Source organism: Microtus ochrogaster, chromosome 15 (genome assembly GCF_000317375.1).
Source record: "Microtus ochrogaster isolate Prairie Vole_2 chromosome 15, MicOch1.0, whole genome shotgun sequence".
NCBI lineage: Eukaryota > Metazoa > Chordata > Mammalia > Rodentia > Cricetidae > Microtus > Microtus ochrogaster.
The window spans coordinates 36,140,863-36,166,505 of NC_022017.1; the positions used below are offsets into that span (position 1 = coordinate 36,140,863).

At 49.8% G+C, this 25,643-nt stretch overlaps 1 protein-coding gene across 1 annotated transcript in view; it reads right to left on the reverse strand.

Moving 5' to 3' along the window:
- Ccn4 (cellular communication network factor 4) overlaps window positions 1-18,455 on the reverse strand; it is a 27,091-nt gene extending 8,636 nt beyond the window's left edge. Inside the window, exons 1-2 of the mRNA XM_005354535.3 lie at window positions 18,387-18,455; window positions 3,983-4,262 (exon numbers count right to left, since the gene is read on the reverse strand). Of these exons, the coding sequence (XP_005354592.1) occupies window positions 3,983-4,262; window positions 18,387-18,455 (349 nt within the window). The remainder of the gene's footprint in view (window positions 1-3,982; window positions 4,263-18,386) is intronic.
- Between the last annotated feature and the right edge of the window lie 7,188 nt (window positions 18,456-25,643).

The window sequence follows — 25,643 nt, forward strand, 5'->3', positions numbered from 1 at the left end:
GTCTCTCGTCTGTGTGTGTGTGTGTGAGTCTCTCGACTGTGTGTGTATAGGTGGGAAGGAGACTAAAGCTTATGCTCTGTTCCTATGTGTAAAGATGTCAGTTCGGGGTTCTGGAGTCACCTGCAAAGCAATCCTATCAGCTCAAAGGAACTCACAGAAAAACCTTTGAAAATGCTGATATCCAGGCCACGTAACATGAGACAGCCTGAGATCCTGGAACATTGCCTTCCTCAGATTCGATATTCTTCTAGGAGTGTCCAGTGTGCAGTGAAAGTCAAGTACTATTGTGCTCAGAACATGCTATATCTGTAGACTGGCTAACGGGGACACACGGACAGTTGATAGACCTGTCCCACATAGAGCAAAGGGAGATCAGGGTATATGATGATCACGAATTATCCACAGCAAAGGTGTGACCCCCTCTTCGGGGACATACAGCCTTTGTACCTTATCCCAGGGAACTGGTTTTGGGTGAGGGGAAACAGCCAGCTCCTTTCTAACCTCTCTTAAATGTTCAGGTGAAATATGGCCAGCCTTCTCATAGCTAAAGGACTTGCAACAGTGAAGCTACCACGCTCCTTTCCTGGGACCCTCAAGCCCTCATCATCTGTGGCCTTGTGAGAGTAGAAACAAGGTTGGAGTCCTGCAACCTCACCTGCATATTGTCTTAAGTTAGTGGGCTGATGGGTGGATAGAGGCACACGTGTGTCAGGGCCCCTAACCTCCACTAGACGCCTACTGTATCTAAGCTTGTGACAGCCTGTCCCCTTGGATCTCACCCTTCCTCACATTGTCCTTTCTAAGGACACTGAAGTTTAAGAGATTCAGGAGCTTGTCTAACATTGCAGGAGTGCTTAGTGGTAGCATTGGGATTCCAGCTCAGGTTGTCTAGCCCCAAGGACCATGCTGAGTTTTCCCTTCCCTCTGTTAGCAATGCAAGGTTGGGTGGTCCTGTAATAAGACCTTCCCCTTACCAAGGATAAGAGTGGATAGGGCTGAGATGCTATTCAGAGTGCAAGTGAAAGCCACAGACACCATTCTCCCGTTTCTCCTTCCCTTGATTTATTGAAGCTCCTCAGGTGTGTGGCCCAAGGTGGGGAGCAGCAGGAGGCAGAACAGGGATCGAAACCTCAAGTCCATCTGCCTGTAAACACCATGTTCTCTTCCACAGACCTTTTTGCCCCGGTGCCTGTTCCAGCTGCATTAGGGCAGTGTTTGGGCAACCAAAATAGTGGAGCTTTCTGAAGTCAAGGGCACTGTGCCCATCACCTTGTTTATATTGGCCTAGACACAGTTTTAAAAGTTTCCTTGAATGTAGTTCTAGGGTTTACCAATCACACACAAGCCTAGATTCCTCCTGACAGCTGAGCAGTCTAGGCAAGACTAGAGTCACTGTTCTGCCTGGCCTCAGGGCCCAGGAGGGTGACCACTAACAGCCAAAGCTGGCATTTGCTGGCATGCCGACGTCTCTTCTGAGCTCCCTGGGTCCTGTGAGGCAGCATTTTGATGACTTGTTTTGCACTCGCCTTGTCTTGGCCTTAATTCTCTGCAAATCTCCATTTGGCTTTAGCCTGTCCTGGAGATTTGCATGACCATGTGCTGACGGACTGTCTGCTCGGGAGGCGCTCTTTTCCCCGCCGCCACTCTGCGCTTTCTTTCACGCTCTGCCTTGCTTCTTGTATTTGGGCCTCATGAATTCTGACATTATGTCATATTTGTGGGGAAATGCTTGTGGGACACCAGTGAATTGTATGTATATGTGTTTACAGATCCAAGATGTGTGCATATGTGTGTGCGCGCGCGCACATGCATACGTGTGTGTGTGTGTGTGTGTGTATAGCATGCACCTGATGTGTGTCTGTGAGAGTGCTTGTGCTGAGGCTCATGGGTGAGAATGTTGGGATGAAAGAGTTAAGAGCTGGAGTTGGACATGACAGGGCTCTGTGGAGGCTTCCTTTACACACTTAACAATGGGCTGGAGCATTTAGAGTCCCCGTAACTCCTGGTTAACTGTATTTATTTCAATGTCTGTAAACCCACATGGTCAGGGAAGTGATAGGAAATGGATAAACCTTTTGAATCCTTCCTTAAATCAAGGCGTTTGTGTATTTTTTCTTAAATTAATGGAAAGGAACTGTATCAAGGTTCCTGGTGGCAGGGAGCTAAGGAACTGTTGTGGTTGGGAGTGGGACCTGCAATTGGAGGCTGTGAGGGTGGAGTGGGGGTGGGTGGTAAGCAGGGAAGACAATCTCTGGGTCCATGAGACAGTGTCTATAAGGGGGCAAGATCCCATTATGGCTTTGGAGATTAGTATAATCACAGTGAACTGAATTACCTTTCAAATGACCTTAGGGATAGCTGCTAGCCAGGAGAGGAATTATTAGCTGCTCCCATAGGTCTGGTCTCGTGGGTGATTCCAGCACAGGGAGACTTGCTAAGTCTCCCTGCGTTATGAAAAAAGGTAGACGACTATTTAATGCTGGTCTTGAGAACCAGCAAGCAGAGATCACCTGGAACTCAAGGGTTTATTTAAACTGGCCTGGGCTGGTGTGCAGGAAACACACCTTTAATTAATGTACTGGGTGATTATGTGCAGGCTACGGCGCAAGTCTTCTTTGAACAGTTTAGTGGCATTAACAACAACAACAAAAAATCTCCAGAAAGTGGAGAAACACAGGAGAGATGGGGGAAGCAAGGCATTGAGAAGCCAAAGGTGTAAATGTAAATGAATGGAGACAAGACAAGAAAGAAAAGAGCCACAAAGGAACCAGGAGGCTCAGGTAGGGTTTACTGACATGGGTCATGTGCACAGTCCTCATCAACAACCCGCACAGGAATCTAAAGTGTTGGGTAGAATGAGGGGCTGCACTGTCTATGCATATGCCCATATGGAGGAGTCCTGATTCAATACTTTTGCGAGAGGGCTTCCTATATGAATGAGACTTTGAGGAACCTTTCCTGTCTCAGGCTATTGTTCATCATCATGCTGGTCTGCGCCATTTGGCAAGCGATGCTCAGAGAATTCAGACTAAGAACACAGAAGCCCAGAGTGAAGCAGGAGGTGATGAAGTCTCAGAAACACTGTCTCTATGAACAGTAGCAGGAACAGGGGACACAGAATGGACCGCGTGAAAAATAAACAACAGTCTTCCTCCAAACACAAGGATACTATACAGACCAAAACCAAAGAAAAACAAAGGCAGGTAGGAACAGTAGGAAGAACAAAAGGCGCTATGAGAAGGGAGAAGTCAAACACGTATACTGCTTAGGTTCCAGGGAACAGAGAGCGTAATAAATAGTCATGATTATATAGCCAAAAATCAGAAGAAGGACATTTGGAAAAGAACAAAGGTATCTGACAGCATCAGGAGCTTAGCCATTAACTAACATGTAGGGATATTAATAAATGATCCAAAATTAGTATAGCAGACCAATTAAGATCTAGCAGAAGACATTGCTATGTCGTGATGGCTATTAAAATAAAGGGCTGGCAACTTAAAAGTAATGGTAGTAACTGGGAAAGCATGGCTCCCAGGAAACAGGGACTGCAGGCTGCCAGCTTTTATTATTCCATGGCCACTGGCTTTTTAAAGCATATTACTAAGCATTTTAATTTAAAGGATCATTAAAATATCTGTAGTATGGCAGTGATTCAATGTCATCAGAGAGGCCACTGGGCATCTATTGCAGAGTCCTATCTACCGAGGGAACAGAACCAGGCTTGAGTATTTCTTGGCAGAACTCCCTTCCTTAGGGAAAATGCTTCTAATACAGAAGAGAGCAAGACACAATGAGATCTTAGGGAGAAGAATAACACAGTCATTGGTCTCTCCCCAGGATGATCCTCCTGTGCCTTCTAAATGTGGACAGGGTTGGAGCATGCTTCCTACCAAGCTAAACCTGACCAGATGAGCGGCTGTGGGTGCTCGTGGGCCAGAGCTGGGGCGAGGGGCAGTCGGAAGGTATGGAGGCTCTCACTTACGTGCACACACTCCTATTGCGTACCTCGGCCAGTCCCCACTGTAATCGCAGTAGAGGCCCCGGTGAGGGTCACAGATGGCAGCTTCTGTACAGTTGTCCCCGAGCTGCTGGGCACATATCTTACAGCATTCACAGCCATCTGTGATAAGGCTGACACCCAGTGGGCAGCGAGGTGGAGACTGTGGGCATTCACAGGGCCACTTGCAGAACTCGGGGCGTGTAGTTGCGACCTCCGGTGGCACAGGAGTGAAAGTCATGGTTGTGGGGGTCGGAGAGATGACCTGTGGAGGAAGGGGAGAGATGGAAAGGGGTTGTTGAGTCCAGGGTTCCCCAGCCCAAATGACTGCAGTTGACTTTCCATCTTCATTATGTTTAGGTTCTTTCACAATTGGCTTCCATACGATCAATAGACAAACATCTATCTCTTTTAATAAAGCCAGTAAGATTAAGGGGCTCAAAGTTTAGAGAGGTCAAAACAGCCTGTAAAGTGCTGGGGCCTGGTAGCCACCTCAGCCCACGGTGGTTCCTTCTTTCCTTGGTGTCTCAGTATCCCCAGCAGTATGTGTGGTGGCACTGAGTTCCAAGAGAGGGAGCCCAGGATCTAGGCAGTGCAGACATGCTGATAAGTTTTGCTGCAGGGGAGTTGCCCACAACTCACAGCTATTGCTTCCTGCTGTAGCCCCAAGTTCTTCCTCCAACTGAATCTTCTGATCCTGGTAAAGTCAGATGGTGCTCCTGGGTGTGTGCGTGCATCCGTCTGTCCATCTGTGTGTGCGTGTGTTTGTGTGTATGTGTCGGTGTTCATGCATGACTGCATGCATGGGTGTGCACATGCCTTTGTGTGTAGTAGGCCTGCATGTATGTTGATGTGTGTGTGTGTGCACATGTGTGTTGGTGCGCATGCATGCATGCATGGGTATGCACATGCCTTTGCGTGTAGTATATCTGCATATATGTTGGTGTGTGTGTGTGTGTGTGTGTGCCAGAGGGACTTCTTTAGCTGATTTCTTCGGGTGTTGCACACCTTGACTTTTGAGATAGGGTATCTCATTGTTCTGGCACTTGCTGATTTAGCTAGGGTGGCTGAAATCAACCTTAGGTTTCTGCCTGTCCCTATCTCCCCCAGTGCTGGGATTACACCACACCTGGCTTTTCACAGGGGTTCTATGGATGGAAATCAGATCCTCCTAGTGTTTGCTGAGCTCTTTACTGACTGAGATATCTCTCCAGTCCCAACATGGCTCCTCGCTGAGTTCAAGTTCAGAAGACTAGCTCTTCACTGTAGTTGACACCTAAGCCTTAGTAGGCAGGGCCACCTAGATGCAGCCACAGATTTATAGCCTCAGCTCATTGCAGCTCTCTCTTCCCTGGCCCTTAGGAGAGACAGCTGGGCTCTGTGACTCAAGTAAAACAGATGGAAAAGGGGTCTTCATTTTTCATTCAAAACAAACTCTTTATTTCTCCTGCCTGCACTTCTTTTCAGCAGCTGCATACCATCCTATCCCCCAGCCTACAAGTTCATGTGGCAAACAGAAGAACAGGAAGGCTGGGAAGGAAAACTAAGATCCCAGTGCATCTTGTCCTTGATAACAGGCAGGTGGAAAAACCCTGGTGTCCAAGCATAAGATGCTCGCACCTCTGTAATCCAGTCACCTGCCCACCCAGGACCCATCTGGGTTCCTTGACATGCTCTGAAAGAGACTGAAGCCTGAAGGGTGGAAGAGAATCAGCTGTACTCTGCAGTTATTTCAGGGCTCTTTCAGCCATTCATCACGTTTGGTGAGCTAGCATGTAGCATGTCTCTATGTTTTAGACACTTGAAGATTTAGTAGGCCCTTTACTTTTTCGAAGTTCATGCAGGAGTTATGGATCATAATGCAAGACTATGGTTGCTGTGAAGAGTACAGAGAAGCTGTCTGGAACTTGGGACAGGAACAGCTCTTGCTAAAGAGGACCAGAGATGCTCTGCTGTGTTAGTCCGACCAGCAGGTTCTGAAAGTGGCTGCATATCACAAGTGCATACAGACTGATGCAAAGGAAAGAAAACACCGAAGGCCAGCAAGGCAACTATAGTGGGCCTGTAGCAACTGTAACCCTGATTTAAGGCATCTGGGTAGGGAAGAGAGGAAGGCCTTATCAGACTTAATGAGAACCACTGGGCAGTGCCTGGGCAGGCAAAACTAACTTTGGGCCAAGTCTTGGCTCTTGGTGCCATCTAGTGGTGATAAGGCTTCCCGCTACCCCAAGCAAGAAGCACACTGCCATCCCTCTGCCCCCAGGCTACTCCAGGATTATCTGCAGGCCAGAAGTTAGTTCGGACTCCCACTGATCCACCCTCCGTGACATACAGGGACACACAGATGACTGGTAGGGGACTTCTGCCCCTGAAGATAGACAGTTGAGACAGAAAAGCACACCAGCTCTTTGGCTAATTCATCCACTCATTGTTACTGAACATCTACAGTGTGCTGTGCTCTGTGATGGGTTTAGTGGAAGCAGCATTGCATAGAGTCCCTCTCTTCCTTAACACATACCCAGTGCTGATACGAGAATGATAATTGCAACAAGGTGATCACGCTACAGTGACATCATTCACTCATTCTTCCTGTTTGTTGACTCAGCACAACTCTAGCTTTTACTTTACACTGGGGACCAGGCTGGGTGCTGAAGTGTGTGTGTGTGTGTGTGTGTGTGTGTGTGTGTGTGTGTGTGTGTGAGCAAACAGGCATACCTGACTTCAGGAGTAGAGAGAAGGAACGTGGAAGTGTACGAGGTGGGGCCAACTTCTCCAAGGAGTGCCAAGGCTCTAGAAATCATGAAACCATGATGGAAGAGTGAAAATGGACCCAGTGGAAAGAAGGGGGCAGGGGACTGAGTCCTGAGTTGGTGGCATGCAGTGTCCTGAGCTCAGCAGCGTGTGTGTCAGTCAGCGTGGGTGTGAAGAGGCAAAGGCTGACTGGCTGCTGATGCCCACTGAGTACGCTGGCCAAGAATAGTCCTGAAGGCCTCACTCACTAAGAGATTTTAACAGGAGATGCTTGGGGCAGATGTGGGTTTGGAGCAAAACACACTGAGCCTTTGTGCCAGGCCTTTGCTTGTCATCATTCCTGTGGCATGAGGAATCTCTATCTGAGGCTCAGTCTGCTCCTCTGAAGTGACATTCTTATCCTTGAGGGAACAACTTTATGATATAGCCCCCAGCTGTTCAGCCTGTTCCCTGAGAGCCACCTTCCTGAGGACACTTGGGACCAGCATCGAATGGGCTCTCTGCTACTCAGACTACCTCATTTTCCCCATGGCAACAGGCATATCATTTGTATTTTATAGATCAATGAGATGACTAGAACACCTAGCTATCTCAGAACAGGGATTAGAACTCATGTACTGCTGAATTTAGTAACTTTCCCACTATTGTGCACGAAGGGAGAATTTCTTGATGGAAGAAACTAGCTGAAAGACATTCTGGACAGTGTCTGAGGAGGCAACCTTGGAGCTGGTGCAATGTCTTAGTCAATAAATCTGATGACCTGAGCTCAACCCGTGGAGTCCACGTATGAAAGACAGACATGGTGGCATTCATCTGTGATCCCAGAACTTTTGTAGTGAGATGGCTGGTGAAGAGAGAAGGATTTCCCTGAAGCCTGTGGACCAGCTAGCCCCAAATGTGTAGAAAGAAAGAGACTACTTTCTGTCTTAGCAAGATGGAAGGAGCGGACCGACTTCTGAAATCTGTCTTTTGGCCTGCACACATGTACACTCTGATGCTAAATAAAAATGAATAAACAATTAAAAAACTAAATAGCTGGCAATTATGGGGGCAAAGATCAGGCCCCACAGAGCTGGGCACACAGTAGGTATTAATATGCCCGTGCCAGCAGAAAAGATGAACTAATGTACATTTCCCTGCCATTCCCCTGTTTTATGGTGAATAAACACACACACACACACACACACACACACACACACACACACACATCTTTGAGGTTTCTACAGCTAATATCGATGGGGTGCTCCTTGTAGCATTGTTACACATACTAGCTCACAAACTGCCTAACATACTAAAAAGGGGGGGCTGCTGATTTTACTCAAAGTGGTGAGGAGCTGGGCCCTCAGAGAACCTTGGTGACCTGACAATTGATCTGTAGAAGGTCACCTAGGGAGTAAGGGATGGGACCAAGCTGCTCTATGCCCAAAGCTCTAGAAAAAATGCTTTATATTATTATTATTTGTGTGTGTGTCTATATGTGTGTATGCCACATGTGTGCAGGTGCCCATGGAGACAAGAAGAGGGTATCTGATCCCCTGGAGCTAGAGTCATAGGGGATTATAAACCGGTGGACATGGATTCTGGGAACCAAACTCTGGTCCTCTGGAAGAGGAACAAGTGCACATAACTTCAGAGCCGGCTCTCCAGCCTTTTCCCTGAAGGTTTTAAGCCATTAACTCAACTGCCCATGCAATAAACCCAGCACGGGGACTGTAGTGGCCAAAGAGAGCAGGACTTGGTGAGCCTTGTACTCAGAATGCAATCAGCAAGCCCATTGCTGTCCTGTGGAAGCAACAGGCATGCAGGCAAGCTCAATAACTTGCAAAGCTTAGTCTCACGTGGTCTGGGAGTATGGCCCTAGGTGAGATGGGAGGAAGGGGAGAATCTCCTGGTGACCCAAAGAAAAAGAAGCAGCCCCTTGTGCTCTTTAAGCTGCTATAGGATCCCCCAGTGGCACCCTCCTTTTGGGGGATATTGCCCTGGACCCATAAGACTGTCTTCCCACACTCTTAATTTTCTTGGGATTCTGCCCCTGCTTTTCTGAGCATGAACTAACTCTGTGCTCTCCCCAGAGATCTGGCTCTCATCCTCTTACAGCTCACAGGGCCAAGGTGCCTACTCTGAAAGTAGGCAGGTTGATCTGTGCAGACACAATGTTACTTGCACCCTGTGTTACTCTTAAGGAAGAAAGAGAAAGTAAATCAGCAAGTAAGGAGAATGCTGGCTAAGAAGGACAGAGACAGGAATAAAAAAAAAAAAAAAAAAGGCTTGGTCTTTCCAAGCTGAAGTTGCTCACATAAAACTTCTTTTACAATGTGCTTCTGGCACCAGGCCCTGCAGATGCTACCGTGTTAATGGGAAGACAAGGACAAAGTGGCATGCCCAAGATGCCGCCCAGACGGAATGCACAGTACATGCTCAGTCATAGCTGGCCTACCCAGCTCCACGGCTGCTTGCCTGCCTGCCCTCTCCACTCTGAGACCCTCGCCACTGCCTGCTCAGGGGTCTTTAGCAGGAGCAAAGCCCAACGGAACTAACTTCCTGGACTTTCTTGCCCACCAGAAAGAATCACTTTGACAACCAGAGTCAACTGACAACCCATTACTGCCCCCAGAAACCCAAACTTAGGCCACTGGAGAGGAGACTGTGCAGGAAGGCAGCTCTGGCTAGTTCAGAATGCAGCCACCACCAACACAGATGCCCTGTTCCCAGTTGAATTTTCTGGATTCTTTTAGACAGGCCTACAGCCTGAGTTGGCCTGTAGTCCTTGTGATTCTTAAGAGGGTAGGAACAATGATTTGAGAATAACGGGTGGGGGCTAGGGGCAGGGCAGAGCTTTGGGTCACCTTCCTTCTTTAGCATTTGGTTCTTGTGACGCCTAAACCTTGTGCACAGTATAAAGTGCCTCAGAGGGCCGTACACAGAGCCATCAGACACAGCTGGGGGACAAACATCATTATTTTACCTCTCAGGACAAAACACGGTGAAGCAATGGATAGAACTTCATTATAGCCCTTGAGAGTTTGTTAAAGTGCCTGAAAATAGCTTTGTGGCAATGTCCCTAAGAGTCACACACGTCTGGACAAAGGGGATAATTGGTAGGCAGGGTGAAATCTCTGCCGTCATACTTTCAGGAATGCCTAAGCTGACTGGAGTTGAGAAGGAAAAATCAAGCACCGTGGGAAAGCCTGCATGTGCATTTTTGATGCGCTGTTTACAGGTGAGCAGTGAGTAAGGGTAGGGCAGCATGGTCCATCATTCTAGATGGAGTCAGAAGCGAAGTCCATCCTCTTGGCTGCACACAATGGGATTGCTTCATTGTTTTATGAAGGTGCCCAATAGAGACATGGGATCAGAAAATGGAATCCTGTCTAGGTGGAAAAGACCCAACAGGAGACCCAGTGATGTCTGTCTTCTCCTTTCTTAGGGCATGAGTGGTCCGACGGTAAGACGAAGCAGAGAAATGAGGGGACCTCACGTGATAACCTCCCATCCTTGCCACTGCCAGGGTTGGGCACTGGGTGGGGGCTGTCATCCCATCTGAACTCTCCTCCTTATTTGTAAAAAGGTGGCAGTGGCAGGGCCCTTCATCCGTCCTGATGAGGAGTTTCAGCCCCATCTCCAACAAAAGAAACAAAGGCTCAGAGAGCTGAAGGAACTCATTTGAGGTCTCACTGCCCGTGAGTCATGTCTGACCCTAGTGTCTCCCCAGAGTATGCAATTGTCTTTGCTAGCTGGCCCCTGATGGAACATCTAGGCATAGCATTCCAAAGGTTTCGCCTGGGCTCTCCAGCCTCTCCTGCTGTTCTGTGAACATTGCCCAAGTATGCCCCTGGAACCTGTGCGTACTCAGAAGGCTTCCCCTTGCTGTGCAAATGGATGTGCAATTTGTCATTGCACCACACCCTCATCCATCCAGGTTCATTCATTTGTTCTTTCCCACGACACTTATGCACTAAGTCTCTACTGACTGCCTGGAACCCGAAGGGACAAAGCGTGGACCACTGCAGTATTGTAACCCAACAGGGATAATCCTTGGTTCCAAAGGGCCCCAGAAGAGGAGAGAATGGCTACATCCATTCATCCCGCAAGGGAAACCTCCCACATGCCCACAGGTTCCAGGGCTTATTTGGGCAATGCTCAGGGAATAGCAGGACAGGATGGAGAGCCTGGCTGAAGCCTTTGCAATGCTGTGCCTAAATGCTCCACCAGAGGTCAGTGTGGAGGCAGGAATGGTAGCACACACCTCTAAGGACCGCTAAGTGATGGGGTTGTGGGGAGCCTGTCTCCCTGCCTAGAAGCAGTTTCTGAAAAGAGAATCTCTGGAGAAGGTGAGCGATAGGGTGGGCCTGTGCCCAGGCTGTGGCGTGTACTACAGGAACCTGTGGGTCTCACTGCCTTGTTGTATTTCTGGTTTTTTGAATGGTGCTACTTTTCCAGAGCCTTGTGGGAGCTTCGGGACATCTAGTCACTTAGACGACTGTGTGGAGGATCTTGGCTCCAAGCCTTGAGGCCCGAGCCAGGCATGAGTGGCAGGTCCGTCCCCCTCCCAACACAGCCTTGGACCCCCAGGTTGCACATTCAAGAGGGTTTTCAGGGAGGAAAGTCGCCCCAAGTCTTTATGCCATCTGGCTAGGGATCAGGACAAGGAACGCGAAAGACTTTGTAATCTTCTTCCCATCCATTTTACACACTGCATTTTGGGAGGCCTCTGGCAGAACAGGGCAGTTGTGTGTGGAGAGGATAAAGGGAGCACGAGATAAAGATGTTTCCCAACTTACAGTACTCATTCATTCATTCTTCAAATGTACAGAGGCAAGGCATGGTGAACAGTATTGTAAACCTAGCCCTTGAGAGGCAGAGATAGAAGGACTGTGAGTTCTATCTAGGCTGGCCTGGAATGTATATCAGTACTCAACCTCCAAAGCAAAGGACAGAGTACTTAGAGGCACTATTAACCTCCAGGTACAACGATACATGCTCACTCTTCTTCCTTCTGAGGAGACAAATGTGTGAAAAGGACCAAAGGAGGAGTGAAAGCAGCCACAGCCTGGCTACGGCCACCTCAGGGCTTCTAGGAAGAGGTGGTTTCTTTTGGGAGTTTTAAGAAAAATCACAATGAAACCAGGCAGCGATGGTGCACACTCAGGAGGCAGAGACAGGCAGATCTCAAGAGTTCAAGACTCTTGATTTGGTAGCAAGTCTGGAAGCCACTAATTGTTGTCTTGGCCTCTTAGCTACTGGGTCGGGTCCTCTTTCAACATTCTTTGTCCCTCCCCAGCAAGCCACCTCCACTTTAGAAAGGTCCTTGGTCATCCCTTCCTGTCCATCCTCCTCATGTGCAATCTGCCTAGTCCCCGCTAGGACTGGCCTGGCTTTATGAGTCACTGTGAACTTGGCCCTGAGCATCCATGCTGTGCTGGAATAGTCACTGACAGACCATTAGGGCTCATGCCAGACCAGGAAGGAACCTAGCATTAGCTCTGCCTGTGGAAGACTCAGCACGTGCAAAGGCTTAAGGAGCTTGAGAATTAAGAGGTGTTTAGCTTCGTAGGAGTACAGGGTCTGAGCAGAGGAGAGGTCTTCCATGGCGTGAGGCCAGTCCCGTTTCAGTTGGGTGATGTGATTCCCTTCCCCCGTGACAAGGATAAGATTTATTGGGTTGTCTGTAGCTTTACTTGGAGATGCGAGGAAGGGCTCCTGGAGGTGTCCCAAGTAGGTACCACTCGTGGCATGGAGGGACAAGGCTGGGATGGAAGAACAACCAGAATATGTATACAGAATGGAGAATTGGGGAAATGACTTGGGAAATAGTTTTTAAAATGAACAAGGTAAACCAGGTGGTGGTGGTGGTGTACTCCTTTAATCTCAGTACTCAGGAGGCAGAGGCAGGTGGATCTCTGTGAGTTCAAGGCCAGCCTGGTCTACAGAGCAAGTTTCAGAACAAGTTACAAAGTTACAAAGAAACCCCTGTCTCAAAAAAAAAAATAAATTGAACAAGGCAATCATGAAGAATGAGTCTGAAAAACATCTCTGGGCGGAAAGAACTAGTTAAGGGCTCTGCTATGCCCACCAAGATGGTGGGACCTTCCCTCCCCCAACACTCACAAGGTCAGGTTGAACTAGCTGTGGTCAGGACAACAGGGAACAGCTGTAGATTTACGAAGAACACAGGGATTGGAGAAACAGCCCTGGGACCTGGAGAGAGGAACATGCCCATTAACTCCAACTAGGGACACTTTGGTTTTGGCAGCAAGATTAGCAATTCTCTGCAGGAAGGCAGTAATACCCCCACCCTACCCCTGCCCAATACCAACTGTGAAGATTAGCCAGTACAAGTCCTGCAATTTGTTCGGTGGTCACTCGACCCCAGAAATGAACATGTGGATTCCAGGCAGCTTCCGCAGGAAGCAAGTTGAAGAGTCAAGTTCAACCTCTCCTCGCTTCCAAGATGAGAAAATGAACACAGGGAGGGGAGTGATATGCATAGCGTCGCACAGCAATTGTGCTAAAGACAAGGTTCAGGTTTAGCTTTCTTAAATATTCCTCTATCCTGCGAGCCCCCTCAGAACTCTCCAGCCCTGGTGAAGCTCACAGTCCACTTTCCTTCTCTTCATTCATAGACTGGAGGCAGAGTCCCTAGAGGAGCCCTTAGATCTTGGTTCCTGTCCTCCCACTCCCTGCCCCCAGCAGATGGGCAACAGCGCAGACCTCGCCTGGACTTGCCTCTAGATCCCAGCCTAGTGGGCGGGCCAAGATCAAATCGCATCCCTGGAATGTCCATTATCCCTTTCAGAGGCCCAGTTTCTCCCTCTTCTACCTTCTTCCTCCCTCCAGGCTCCTTCTCCTTTTCGTGTATGGAAAAGAGGAGGAGGAGGAGGAGGAGGAGGAGGAGGAGGAGGAGGAGGAGGAGGAGGAGGAGGAGGAGGAGGAGGAGGAGGAGGAGGAGGAAGCAGTGGGGAGGAAGGTAGAGGAGAGAGGATGAGGAAGGGGAGCTCTGGCCAATGAATGTCAGGATATCAGCATGTGAACACAGAAAAATTTATCTCATCCTTTGTTTTAAGGTCCAAAGCAAGCTTGAGCTATCAGGAAATCGTCTTCCAGGCAGGCATCATGTTTCCTTAACTACCTAATGCAGACCCCATGCTGGTGTTCCTGCTTCCCAATAGAACAAGCAAGAGGATGGGCTGTGAGTCCTACAGTCAGAATGGAGGGGCTATTGCCCTGACTCAGCTTTTTGAGACACGTACACCCTACAAGCATCCTTAATATTTCTGCCACCATCATTATCACCGTGATCTCTCTCACCATCACCAGAATTACCATCAACACCTTAGTCCCCGTCCTCACCATCTTCCTGATTTCTGCTGTCACCACCATCTGTATCACCACTACCTCACCATCATCACAATACCCATATCACCACCATCGCTATGGTCACCATTACCGTCATTACCGCTATTGTCACCACCAGCAGCATTATGTCGCCCATTTTCCTCTCTTGCACAGTCCCCTGGAGCCCTCACTGACTTGGCTTTCAGGGCCAGAGATTTGGCTAACAGGCCTTAGAAAATTCCCGGCTCTGAGCCCTGGATAGCAGACACCTGTCCTGCTCTGTACATGCGTGGTAGGGTAGTGAGTCCCCCTAGTGACTGTACTCCTGGACTAGAGGTCTGCCTGAAGTCTGGGTCTTCACTTGCTTGGGATCCAGCATTGCTGCTGGGACAATGGGACCGTTTGCTGAGTCTTCAGGCCTCATGTGTTTGCCCGCTACTCCTTCCCTCCATCTTCTCCACATACCCACCATCCCTGGAATCTAGTGTGAATCTTTACAGGGACAATGCTGCATCAGGGATCCTTTTCCCCAGGACGCTCAGCTTCTAAACCTGGCTCAGAACCCTCCGAATTGACCCCCTCCTCACCATACCCAGTACCCTTGTGTCCATTTGCAAACCACAGACAGACTTTTCTAGCAGTTATAGCAAAAGGAATCAGAAGCAGGTGAAACTGACTTCCATTGTATGTTTTGTTAAACCCAAAGCACAGTCTAAACATATCCAGTCAACAGGAGTCAGGGTAGGAGTTAGAACATCTGCTGCCCTGGATTGTCTCCACTGATGTGCTATCCAATGGACCACTCAGCGTGGCTTTGGGGGCCCAGTGGCTGCAAAGTGCAGTGAGTGAGGGTCTGGACCACAGCACATTCTGTCTTCTCAGTGAGCAATGTTCCAATGCATTGGTCTACATGGAGACTAAAGCCGTGTGTCAGAACTGAGTGGGCCATCCTTATTCTCCAGGGACTGGCAAGTGGGCCGTCCATAATATGCTGACCATAACAGCTCACATGCCAAGGCATAACTCTGAGACCTTACAGTCACCTGCCCAACCCTTAGTGGCTTCTATGGCTTTGGAAGCCTAGCTGTGGATATGAATCTTTCCATTGCTCTCAGTGGAGCCATTTTGGGGAGAGTTTTGTGGTTTGTGGGAGATAGTGGGGCACCAAGCACTCTTGGCAGCTTCCTGTTCAGTTGTCTTAGACAGAGCTGTCACTAAACCCTGTGTTGTGTGTTGTGTGGGTTTGCCAAAGGACCAGAGGTCTGTCCAGCCCAAAGGTGGGCCGCATGACTGTCAATGGGGTAGGGAGCCCTCCTGAGACCCATCCCTAAATAAATGCCATACGGGGTGGGGAGGAGCAGAGGGAAACTCACTGTCAGAAGCCTTCCCACAGCTCCCTGACAAGCCTGGGGTGGGGCTGAGCCAGGCAGAGACTTAAAGGCACTGCAGGGCTCTGCTCTGGAGGTAAGGGTGGGAGGAGCTGCCAACTCACACCACTGCTCTGTATATGGAGACTGTCTGTGGGTCCTGCCCAATTTCTCATTTACAGGGAAAATTTCAACACACGCCCAGGTCCCTGATATTCTGGGAACAGAGAATAACTTTGCATTCCCTACCCAAGCAATGAGTTCTTTCCCTTACCCCACCCCACCACCGTCTCTCTCTTATACACACACACACACACACACACACACACACACACACACACACAATTGTGTGAACAGCCCACACATATGGACAGGAAGAGAGGAGAAGATTCAGCCAGTTGCAGAACCTGTATCTCATCCTGAAAGACATTGCCTTGTCCCCTCCCATCCCTCATTCCAACACGTGTGTGGATGTCTCCAACCTCCAGCCACACCAACCTGCCAGTTAGTTCTTCTGGGGTCTAGCCTACATGTGTTCCATTTCAGCACAAGGATGCAGAGCAGGGTAAGACTTCATTGAAGAAGACTGTTTCTAAGTTCAAATGTCATATTCATAGACTGTTAGCTGTGTGGCCTTGGGTGATTTACCTAACCTCTCTGAGCTTCAGCTTTTGCATCTCCATAGGAGGATGGTTGCATTTTCTTATGACTGTGACAGGAATTTCAGAGATGCTGAGCATCAAAAGATGTTGGTGGTACCTAAGCAAGTCTTCTCTCTCCGCACAGGCATGGCATGTGGGTGGGAATTACTGGGAACACAGTCCTTGGGAAGGCTCACGTACTCTACCTCCTTCCTCCTAGCCGGTGGGCAGTCAACATTTGTCCAAGAGAAAGAAGAGGTAAAACAAACTGTTCCTCACCCCGAGTGTCAATCGCAACACTGCCGTACGCAGCGGGCTTGGTATCTGAGCTCAGGCTGTGTCTCCTCCCCTTAAGATGGCCCCCTCCCCAACTGGCCTCCCCTTCCTTCCGTGCACATCAGACAGTCTCCCTCCCAGCCCGCTTCCTCGAAGTCTTCTTGGCAATTCTCACTTCCCACATACTTTTCCTTCCATATGGCCAGTGAGCATCATTCTTTCCACGGGGCTCCCTGGCCTCTTGCTGGACTTGAACTCCTTTTCTGTATTATTTCTGGAGGATGCCATGTGTGGAATTTGGCCACAAAGCCAGGCACTGGCTTCTGGGTAGATCCCAGCTCTTTACTGTTAAGGGTACCGTGTCAGTGGATATGGGTTTTGAGGCCGTCCGGGAACCCCAGACCTTTGTACTAAGAGGCCTCACATTCCCTAAAAGGATGGGGTGGGTAGCTTGGGAGCTTTTGCTGGAAGCACCCCCTGCTAGTACCATGTCCCTCCAGACCCCAGATCTCTCTGCTGAGATCCCCTGAAAGGCTCTGATTCTGTCCCCCACTGTCCGGCAGTCAGACGAGCTCTGGTGGCAAGGGAGCAGGCCGCAGTGTGGGACTTACCATAAGCTTCTCCTCCCGTGCCCTCACCCTGACTCTGACTATATTCTCACCAGTTCTCCATCCACACCCGGCCCTCCCAGGCCCAGCCACCTGTAGGCCCGCACCCAGTCACATCCAGGCCTGAGGCAGAGGCAGGCATAGTTCCTTCCTTCCTGGGCTCCAGACTAGGAGATGTTGGGAGGATTGTGAGTGGAGACACAATGAGACAGTGTCTGACCCTGGCCACTTACTCATCCTGACCCTGGGCAAGTCCCGAGTCATGCCAAACCTCTGCTTCTTTCTGGCCATCCTTTGTGGACAGGGTTGGTATTATGATCTCTATTATTGTTATTGGTAGGGTTAGGTGCTGGCACCCACAAGCACCATGCTAGAGGGTTAGAGGACTTGGGTACAAACTGGACAGGTTTATTCCATGCATGCAACACCTTAGGGTGCTTGTTACCTAGTCCCAGTCAGGTCTGAGCTTCACTGGAAATGGACTGAGCCTGTGTACACATAGGCAGGTAGCTAACCCTGACTCCAAGTCCCCTCAATGAATAGGCATGACAGCCCCCCAAAAAACCCTTGGCATAATTCCATGGCAATAGTCTTGCTTCTTTCTCCCACGGTTCTTGGCTCTCATGTGGGCCTCAGACCCAGTGCTCACCCTGCTGCCCCAGGCTGCCTCCCTTCTGCCTAGTATCCACCTCACTGCCCTTAGCAGCTTTCCCCCTTGCCCAGCCACACACCCCCACCCCCACTAGTGCTCTGCTCCAGCAAGCTTCCTACTTTGCCACGTGTCTGCTTCCCCTGGCTCTCGAGGGTGCAGACTGCTGTTCCTCCCTCTGGACCCAGGTGGGAGAGAAGCCTTCAGAAACCTTCTGGGAATGGCAGGATAGGAACACACTCACTGAACAAACCATGGAGGGCCCCAGGAGCTCAAGGTGGCAACAAATGCAGCTAGCAAACACGCCCCCCCCCCAAGTGCTGCTTGCTTAGCTGGAATTTGCTGGAAGCAGGCAGGTTCCTTCCTAGCTTTTCCTGGGGTTTCCCAGTACCTCTCCTCTTGGGAGCGCTGATGCTCAGAGTCCTGGGGTTTTCAAACTCCCCAGGAACCCCCTCATTTTATGCTGCTCTGAAATAGGTGAATGATCCACCCCAGATCACACAGCCAGTCCAAAGTGCTGATCCCCCAACTCCCTATTTTGTTGAGTGTTACTCTATGAAAATAAAGGAAAGAAGACTGGCTCTCTCTTGAGGGGTGCTCCTTCTGCCCCCCACTCCGCCAGCTTCTTCAGATCCCAGCAGCCCTCTCCCCTCTTAGGGCACCATTCCAATCCATCTTGTCTTGACCCCCAGTCCCTTGGCCTCAGTACCAGGTGGGAAGAGATCAGGTCCCCCTCACCAATCCTTTCCAGGCAGGACTCACCGTGGCCAGGACGCTGCCCGCCACCAGGACTGCCACAGCTGCCAGCGTCCAGGGCAGGAGCCACCTCATGCCTGGAAGTTAGCGGCACAGGCGCTACCTTTCAGCCCAGAGGATGCAGATGCCTCTCCGGGGAGCGGGGCCAGGACTGGGCTGGCCCATCAGAGCAGCGGAGAGCCTTCCTCAGCCCCCGAGGGGGGGGTTATGAAAGCAACATCTGACGTCAGGCCAACAGACCAGCCCTGCATTTTCCTCTAAAAAAACTTTTCCTGCCTCTCTCCCTCTCTCTCCTTTTCTTCCCTCTGTCCCCACCTCCAGCCCAGCTTGGCCAGCCTCCCTGCTCTGACAGCTCTTAAAGGGAAAGTCTCAGGATTGACTCCACATGGGGAGGTGAATTCTCACCCAGCATCCTCCATGTTCTCAGAGAGCCCAGGCTCTCAGGGAAGGAGGGAGGAAACAGGAGGGTCCAGGCTGGAGGTGGGGATGCTGGAGACACTGTGGGGGCTTTGCAAGGGGTCTGAGTGTGGAGAGACTCCCCTCTGTCTCACTGCCCTCTTCCCGTGGGCTAGCCTTTCTTCCCTGTCTCTCCCACCTCTGACTCAGCTCCACCCAGAAATGACAAGACTTTACCACTGCCATGCCTGGAGGTGTGCACTGTCAGTGGGGTCTGCACTGCTCCTCAAGGCCATGGACATTGGTGGCAGTGCCTCTCTCAGCTGGCTCTTCAGCCAGGACTCCTTAACCCATCAGCCTGCCTTCAGTGCTTTTGGGTATTTCTTCTTTTTGGTGGAATGGGGCTCCCGGCCTTGGTCCTTATCCTTTCTAGACCTAGTCAAAGAAATGTCACATTTGCTTGCCAAAGAGAAGGGAGCAGAGAATATCCAGATCCACCCCAGGTAGTTCCAGAATCTCTGTACAGGCACTGTTCAGCCTCCTGCCTCAGTTTCTCCTCTGCACTATCCTGTTACTGAATCCCAGAGAGACCAGAGCAGACTTCAGAGGCGCGTTATGGCCAGTGTGGGTCATCTCCTGGGCATTGCCAGCCAATGCCTGCCAGGGGCTCCTCTCCTTCTTGAGTACCATCCCTCTGTCCCGTCCCCGTGGTACCTCCTTACTGCTACCTGCCTGTCTCCTACAAGACTCCATTCTGTGCACTAAGCGTTCATCTCCCTTCCCTTTCCTGGCAGCTCACTAGTAGGGGATGCTGTCTGTTTGGAGAAGCAGTGACTGTACCCACAGAAATCATTTGTGATCATCATAGACATGACCCCCAAAAGGTGACTCTGATGGTTTATTGAGTCACTCACTCAGACTGGGCCTCTGACCCAATTCTAACCAGTGAGACATAAGAGGAAGTCTTAAAAGGGACCTCATTTCTTAAGAAAAGAGGGTTCTCTATTCATTTTCTCTCTGGTGTCCATTGTGATGGCTGGAGCTCGAGCAGCCATTTTGATATAAGAACAAGGCTGAGACTGATGAAAAAGTCTGGGTTCCTGGAAGTTTATCTTGTTATTGAACCACACGTGAGATGAATCGGCAGCTCATGGCCTTAGTCTCAGGTAGTCAGGTATTTTGTTCTTTAGAGCCAATTCACATTAACTGATATTTGAGAACTGAAAAAAATCATATACATAAGCAAAGCAGGGCAGGAGTGTGGAGCCATGAGATCAATTGCCCCAGTAGCTTATGATTTTCTTCTCATTAGCTCATCCAATTGCTTCTGTAGCTGGAACTCCTCAAGGCCAGCATGCTGGTACTTGACATTAAAGGACTGGGGACCAGTGAATAATTTATGGTCATTGGACAGACGGCGGGCATGGACATGTCCCATGCCGTGGACCATCTTACAACTCCCTCTGTGTTGTGGCCAGGCAGGACAAACTCAGAAGCGCTGGGCAATTTTAAGGCTCACACACCAGAGCATTCTCATTGCTGACATGCACAGGGTCGGGAACAGATTTCCCAGGCCTCCTGGGCCACTTCAGCTTCTGAGGATTCTGTATCTCCAGCCCGCCAAGCTGAGCCTACAGAACACATACTGCGGCTCCTTCCTCTGTTCTGGGTCTTCTCCCTCCCTGCGCCCCATGAGCCCCTTTTCTTTTCATCTCTAGGGACAGCCAGCTCCATCTCTCCAGCTGCAGTGATTGACTGTCCCATGTCTCAGTCAACTTCCTGGCAGCTGTTTCTTTAAAAGTGTTCACTGGAACACTGTCTTTGGGGAAACTGAGGCGCAGAGAAGAGAGATCTGGCAAGCATGTTAGTGTCAACAGAGAGCAGTTCCTTGAGTTTAATTCCGGTACCGAGTTCAGGGCATAAGTGGGGTATTGACCCAGGTCAATGGCAGGTGTCACAGCCTCCTTCGATCTCCACTTGCACTACGTTCTCCAAGAACATCTTCCTAGGACAAGGCTCCTGATGGCTGCCTCAGTGTCCACTGCGTTTGATTTTCAGGCCTTATTCTATCTTATTCTCCGGTGAATGTCCTTGATGTACCTACAATTCCCCAAGGCAGAAGCAGAGAGCCTCTCACCTTTTAAAAGTTTCTCAGAACTCAGTCTCTGGCTATCATCATACCTGATACCACTCCCGTGTGATTCATGGATGGACCAGTACTACCCGAAGACAACTGGCTTGAATTCCTGCCCCCTGACAACGTTCAGCTGTGTGGCCTTGGAGTTCTCTGTGTTCTTGCTTTCTTCCTGTAGTTCCTGGCACTGAGAAAGTGATGATGATGATGATGATGATGGTGATGATAGGGTGTATGTGTGTGTGTATGCATGGGCACGTGCGCTAGTAGCTCCCTCCCCAAACCATGTCTGTAGAACGATCTCTACCTTCTCGGCCCCTGTCCTGGTAACATTCCCAAGGCAAGAGTCTGGCCCAGGGCATTCTTGTGTCCCACACCCAAACCCACTGTTCCTGTGCAGGTCATAGAAGGACTGTTTTTGGCTGGCCCCTTGTTCCTATCAAAGTTCTGCCTTCTACTTCATCTCAGGCAGGCTCCCTGCACCAGCAGGAGCTGTAATCATGCAGGAGGTGTCCTGGCAGATCTCCCGGGCAGCTGTAAATAATAAATAAATTCCAAAGAGCAGATGGGGGGAGGGCTTCCAGAATAGGGTCAGAGAACAGCCTTCCTCCACCAGGCACTGAGGCTAGCCAGACCAGAGCCAGATGCACGGAAGATTCCAGACCCAGTCTCAGAACCAGGTACCCAGAGGCCCCGAGGCTTCCATCTGTATCAGATCTGCTCACAGCCTGTTTGTTTGTTGTTTTTTCATCCCATGAACATGCTGGGAGCCCACACTGCTTGCAAGTAGGTGGCAGAGGGCCAGGTCTATGCAGGCCCGGGCTGGCTGTTCAGCATACACATTAGCGGCTTGCTGATTTGAAAAGCTGCCTTGCGTGGCTGTGGGTGGATTGAATTCTGTTTGGCCCAGGCACCCCCTCCTTTCCTGGGACCCAAACCACGAAGGGAGCTCTGGGCTACCGCTTTAACTAGCTGCTAACAGGAACAAGGTTACTGTTCTACCATGTCCACCTCCTGCTTCCCCCAAGTCTTTCTCATTTCCCATCTCTGCTCCTAGGTCCCTTAGCTGATGTTGACTTGCTAAAGTCTAGCCACAGATAGGGAACCCTAGGACATGCCACTACTCATAAGGGGAGGAAAAACGGGAAAGCAAGGGCCTTGGTATGGTAGCCTAGGTTACTTAAACCATATGAAGGATAATGTTTGCCTCCAGCATCCTGATGCACGGGTTGGTCCTCAACACCTGGGAGAGGTTGAGCAAATGGTTGTTCATCATCTTCTTTGGGCTTATCAGGGAGGCTCAGCTTGTGTTGCCAGCCTGGGGCACCTGGGCTCAGCCCTCACTCTCAGCATCCCTTCCCTGAGGTTGGCTGTGGTGTGAGGCGGGATCTCCAGTTTCGTTCATCACTGGTGGCCAGGTAAAGTCTACAGTCTTGCTGGTTTGCTCTGGTAAGGACACGTAAACATCAGGGAGGAGACATTGAAACGAGATGACAAGAAATGCCTCTCTAGTCAGCTTTGCTGGTGTGACCAGCAGATACAGCCTGTCTACGCTTCAAAACCAAATGCAAAGGGTTCTGAACTCCAGCAGAGATACCCTTCCCAGCTCCTGCAGGGTCTTGTGGCCCTGCTTCTAAGCACTTAAGAGTCTCTGAGCACATTTGACAGCATCCCATGACCCCTCTTCTAGATCAAGATGGAAGCTTGCCTCCCTCGTGTCCTCCGATCTCAGTACCTGTCACACTGGAGTCCACACACACACCTCTTGTGCCCACGGTGCCTCTGTGGAGGGGAGGATGTCCAGAACCCATGAACTTTCACGTCTAACTTCCTTATCTGGAGGTCCACCTAATGCCTGTAGTGACTGCAGCCAGGGATGCTGGGGTTGGGTTGTATGGAACATATGCTTTGGGATCCATCTGGATCTTTGTCCAATATTTCATTCTATGACTTGGGTTCTGGGTTCTAGCCACAATGGTCTGAGATGGGGGAAAGATGGCTGCTGTTGGCCATTGGGGACACATCAGTCCTTTTGAATCTCCATGCTTCTGTGGGCTGACCTTGTCTTGCATGCAGTAGGTACTCAATAGGTGTTCATTATGAGAAAAGAGTGGGGGCTAAACAAATAGCTCAGTTGGCAAAGGACCTGAGTTCAAGACCCCAAATCAATGTCAAAAGCCACTCAATATGGCATGAGTTTTAAACCTCAACATGGAGGAGGTGATGACAGGTGGATCCCTGGGGCTCTTTGGCCACCCAGCCTAGCTTAAATTGTGAGCTGCAGGCTCAGGGAGCAACCCTGTGTTAATTGCCTTTCCTGTTTCTGTAACAAGGTACCTGGCAGACACAACTTGAGGGAGAAAGGTTAATTTTGGCACACAGCTCCAGGGTATAGCCCACCACAGAGAAGGGGTCAGATTGCTTTCTCCTGTTCATTCAGCCTGAAACACAAGACTACACCCAGTGAAAGTGGGCCTTCCCATCTCAACTAAGAGATAGTCCCCTGAAGACGTGCCTGAAACCAAGATGGACACCAGAGGTTCACTTTTGGCTCCCATTATTGCATGGGTGCTGACACACATGAACACACACACATGAACACACACACACATACACACACACACATACAAACATACACATACACACATACACACACATACACACACATACACACACATATACACACATACACACATGCACACACATACAAACACACACATACACACACATACACACATACGCATACACACATACACACATACACACACATACACACACATACACACACACATACACACACAAATTCACATCACATATCCAGGAACATACACACACAGTTAAAAGTTATTTCATCTTTCTGGTAGAGAGAAAAAAAAGGCCAAGCATGCTGTCTTTCTCATCTTTCCGCAATATTAAATTGAAGTTTTCATCTTTCTGTGTCTCAGTTCTGTATGACAAGAAGTAACATGGGCTGTTGCTGCTTACTGAGGCTGGGCTTGCCCTTTTCATGGCAAGGTAGGCATCAGTTTCCTCTGTATCTCACAGAGGCAAGACCCAGAAAGAAAGGCAGCCCATGCTCTAAGGCTTTTGAAGACTCTGAGTGAGGCAAGGTCCAGAAAGAACTACTCTCAGGCATTTGAAGATTCTGAGAGTTTAGAGAGTCATACCATTCCGACTTTGCTCTCTCTGCTTCACACTTGCTCCAATCACCATGACTGCTATCATGCTTCCCCTACCTCGATGGGCCCCTTACTCTCTGGAACTGTAAGCCCAAACAAACTCCTCTAACTTGCCTTGAACGTGGTGTTTTATCGCAGCTAAAGAAAAGTCACTAACGACTGCCCAAGGTTCGGGCAGATGCAAGGGTCTCGAACTCCAAGTGTTGTGGAGTACCTGAGCAACGGTATCCTGAGGTTCTGGCCTCTGGAATACTCACAGGAGGAAGCATTTGTGGCTCAGAGGGCCTGCAGACTTACTGAAAGAACTGGGCACATGCTGCATCTTGGCTCTTGGCTGGTTTAGGTTGGCAGCAGCTTGTAAGCAGGCATTCCAGGCTGGGGAACAGAAAGCAGCTGCTACACAGCTGCCACAAAGGATGGCATACTGCCTCCATCCTAGGTTCCAGGGGTTCTAGGGAACAACGGAAAGAGGGGTAGAGATGTAGATCATATCCAGTTGGTGATTGGAGAAGGCTAACACCCGAGCCATGCCAATGACACTCCATGGTTCTACTGGGCTTCACTGTGACATCTGACTGTAGGTTGATCCCTCATTGAGACATTTGGCTTCAGGCTGGGGTCTTAGGCCAGGCCCTGACTGCTTCAGAGGCAGTGCAGTACTGATAGGGGGCATCTCTCAGGGCCTGTTCACCAGGTTCACTGGAAACTCTCAATGCATACAGAGCCCTAGGTGTGCACACTGGGCTTCTGAATCAGTGTGTCTCCAAGCAGCCCCTGTCCCCACTGAGTTAGAGGAGATCCAAGGAGAAAAAAACATGTAAAGGTTGGGCCTTGAGTCGGCCTTGGAAAGTAAAGACTCTATTAAGGGCCTCAAGAGTTACCTGTGTGAGGTCGAAAGACAGCTCATTTGTTTCCTTGGCCAATGGAATCCACTGATCCTTAGAAAATGAATACACTCTGTAGTCATCAAGAGGGATGATGCTTTTGCAGTATTGCTAATTCTAATGGAAAGTTGAACAGCCCGAGGAAGGAGAGTGTAAGCCTTGGGTGGTAACAGCACAAGATCCCTTTAAGAATAGTGGACACTGGGCAAAGGCTTAACCCAGAAGTCACTAAAGAAAGAGCGTTGGGAACAAAGCCCCAGGAACCACCACCACCTTTAAGGGAGTCAGAGGCACACATTTTACAAGGTAGGTACGTGTGGTAAGACACACATGAGAGATGCTGCCGACCACTGTGAACAAGGGGAGGTGGACCCCAAGATGAACCCAGAGAAGAAATTAGGCATTGGTGAGCATTGAGCTATGGATGATGGAAAAATTCAAGTGACTTTAGTCCTCTGCTCCCAGGGAAGTGCCATCTACCTCAGAGGAACTGGAAAATTAGAAGAAGGATTTTAAAGAGGAGAAAGCAAAGTTGGAGAAGGGGGGGATGAAAGAGTGTGCTGAAAGGAGGAAGGAGGGGAAGAGGAAGAAGCAGGAGGGGAGAGGGGAAAGTCACATTTGTGCCAAACCAAGTTCAGGGCTCTTCCCAGCAGCATCAGTTCTAATACCT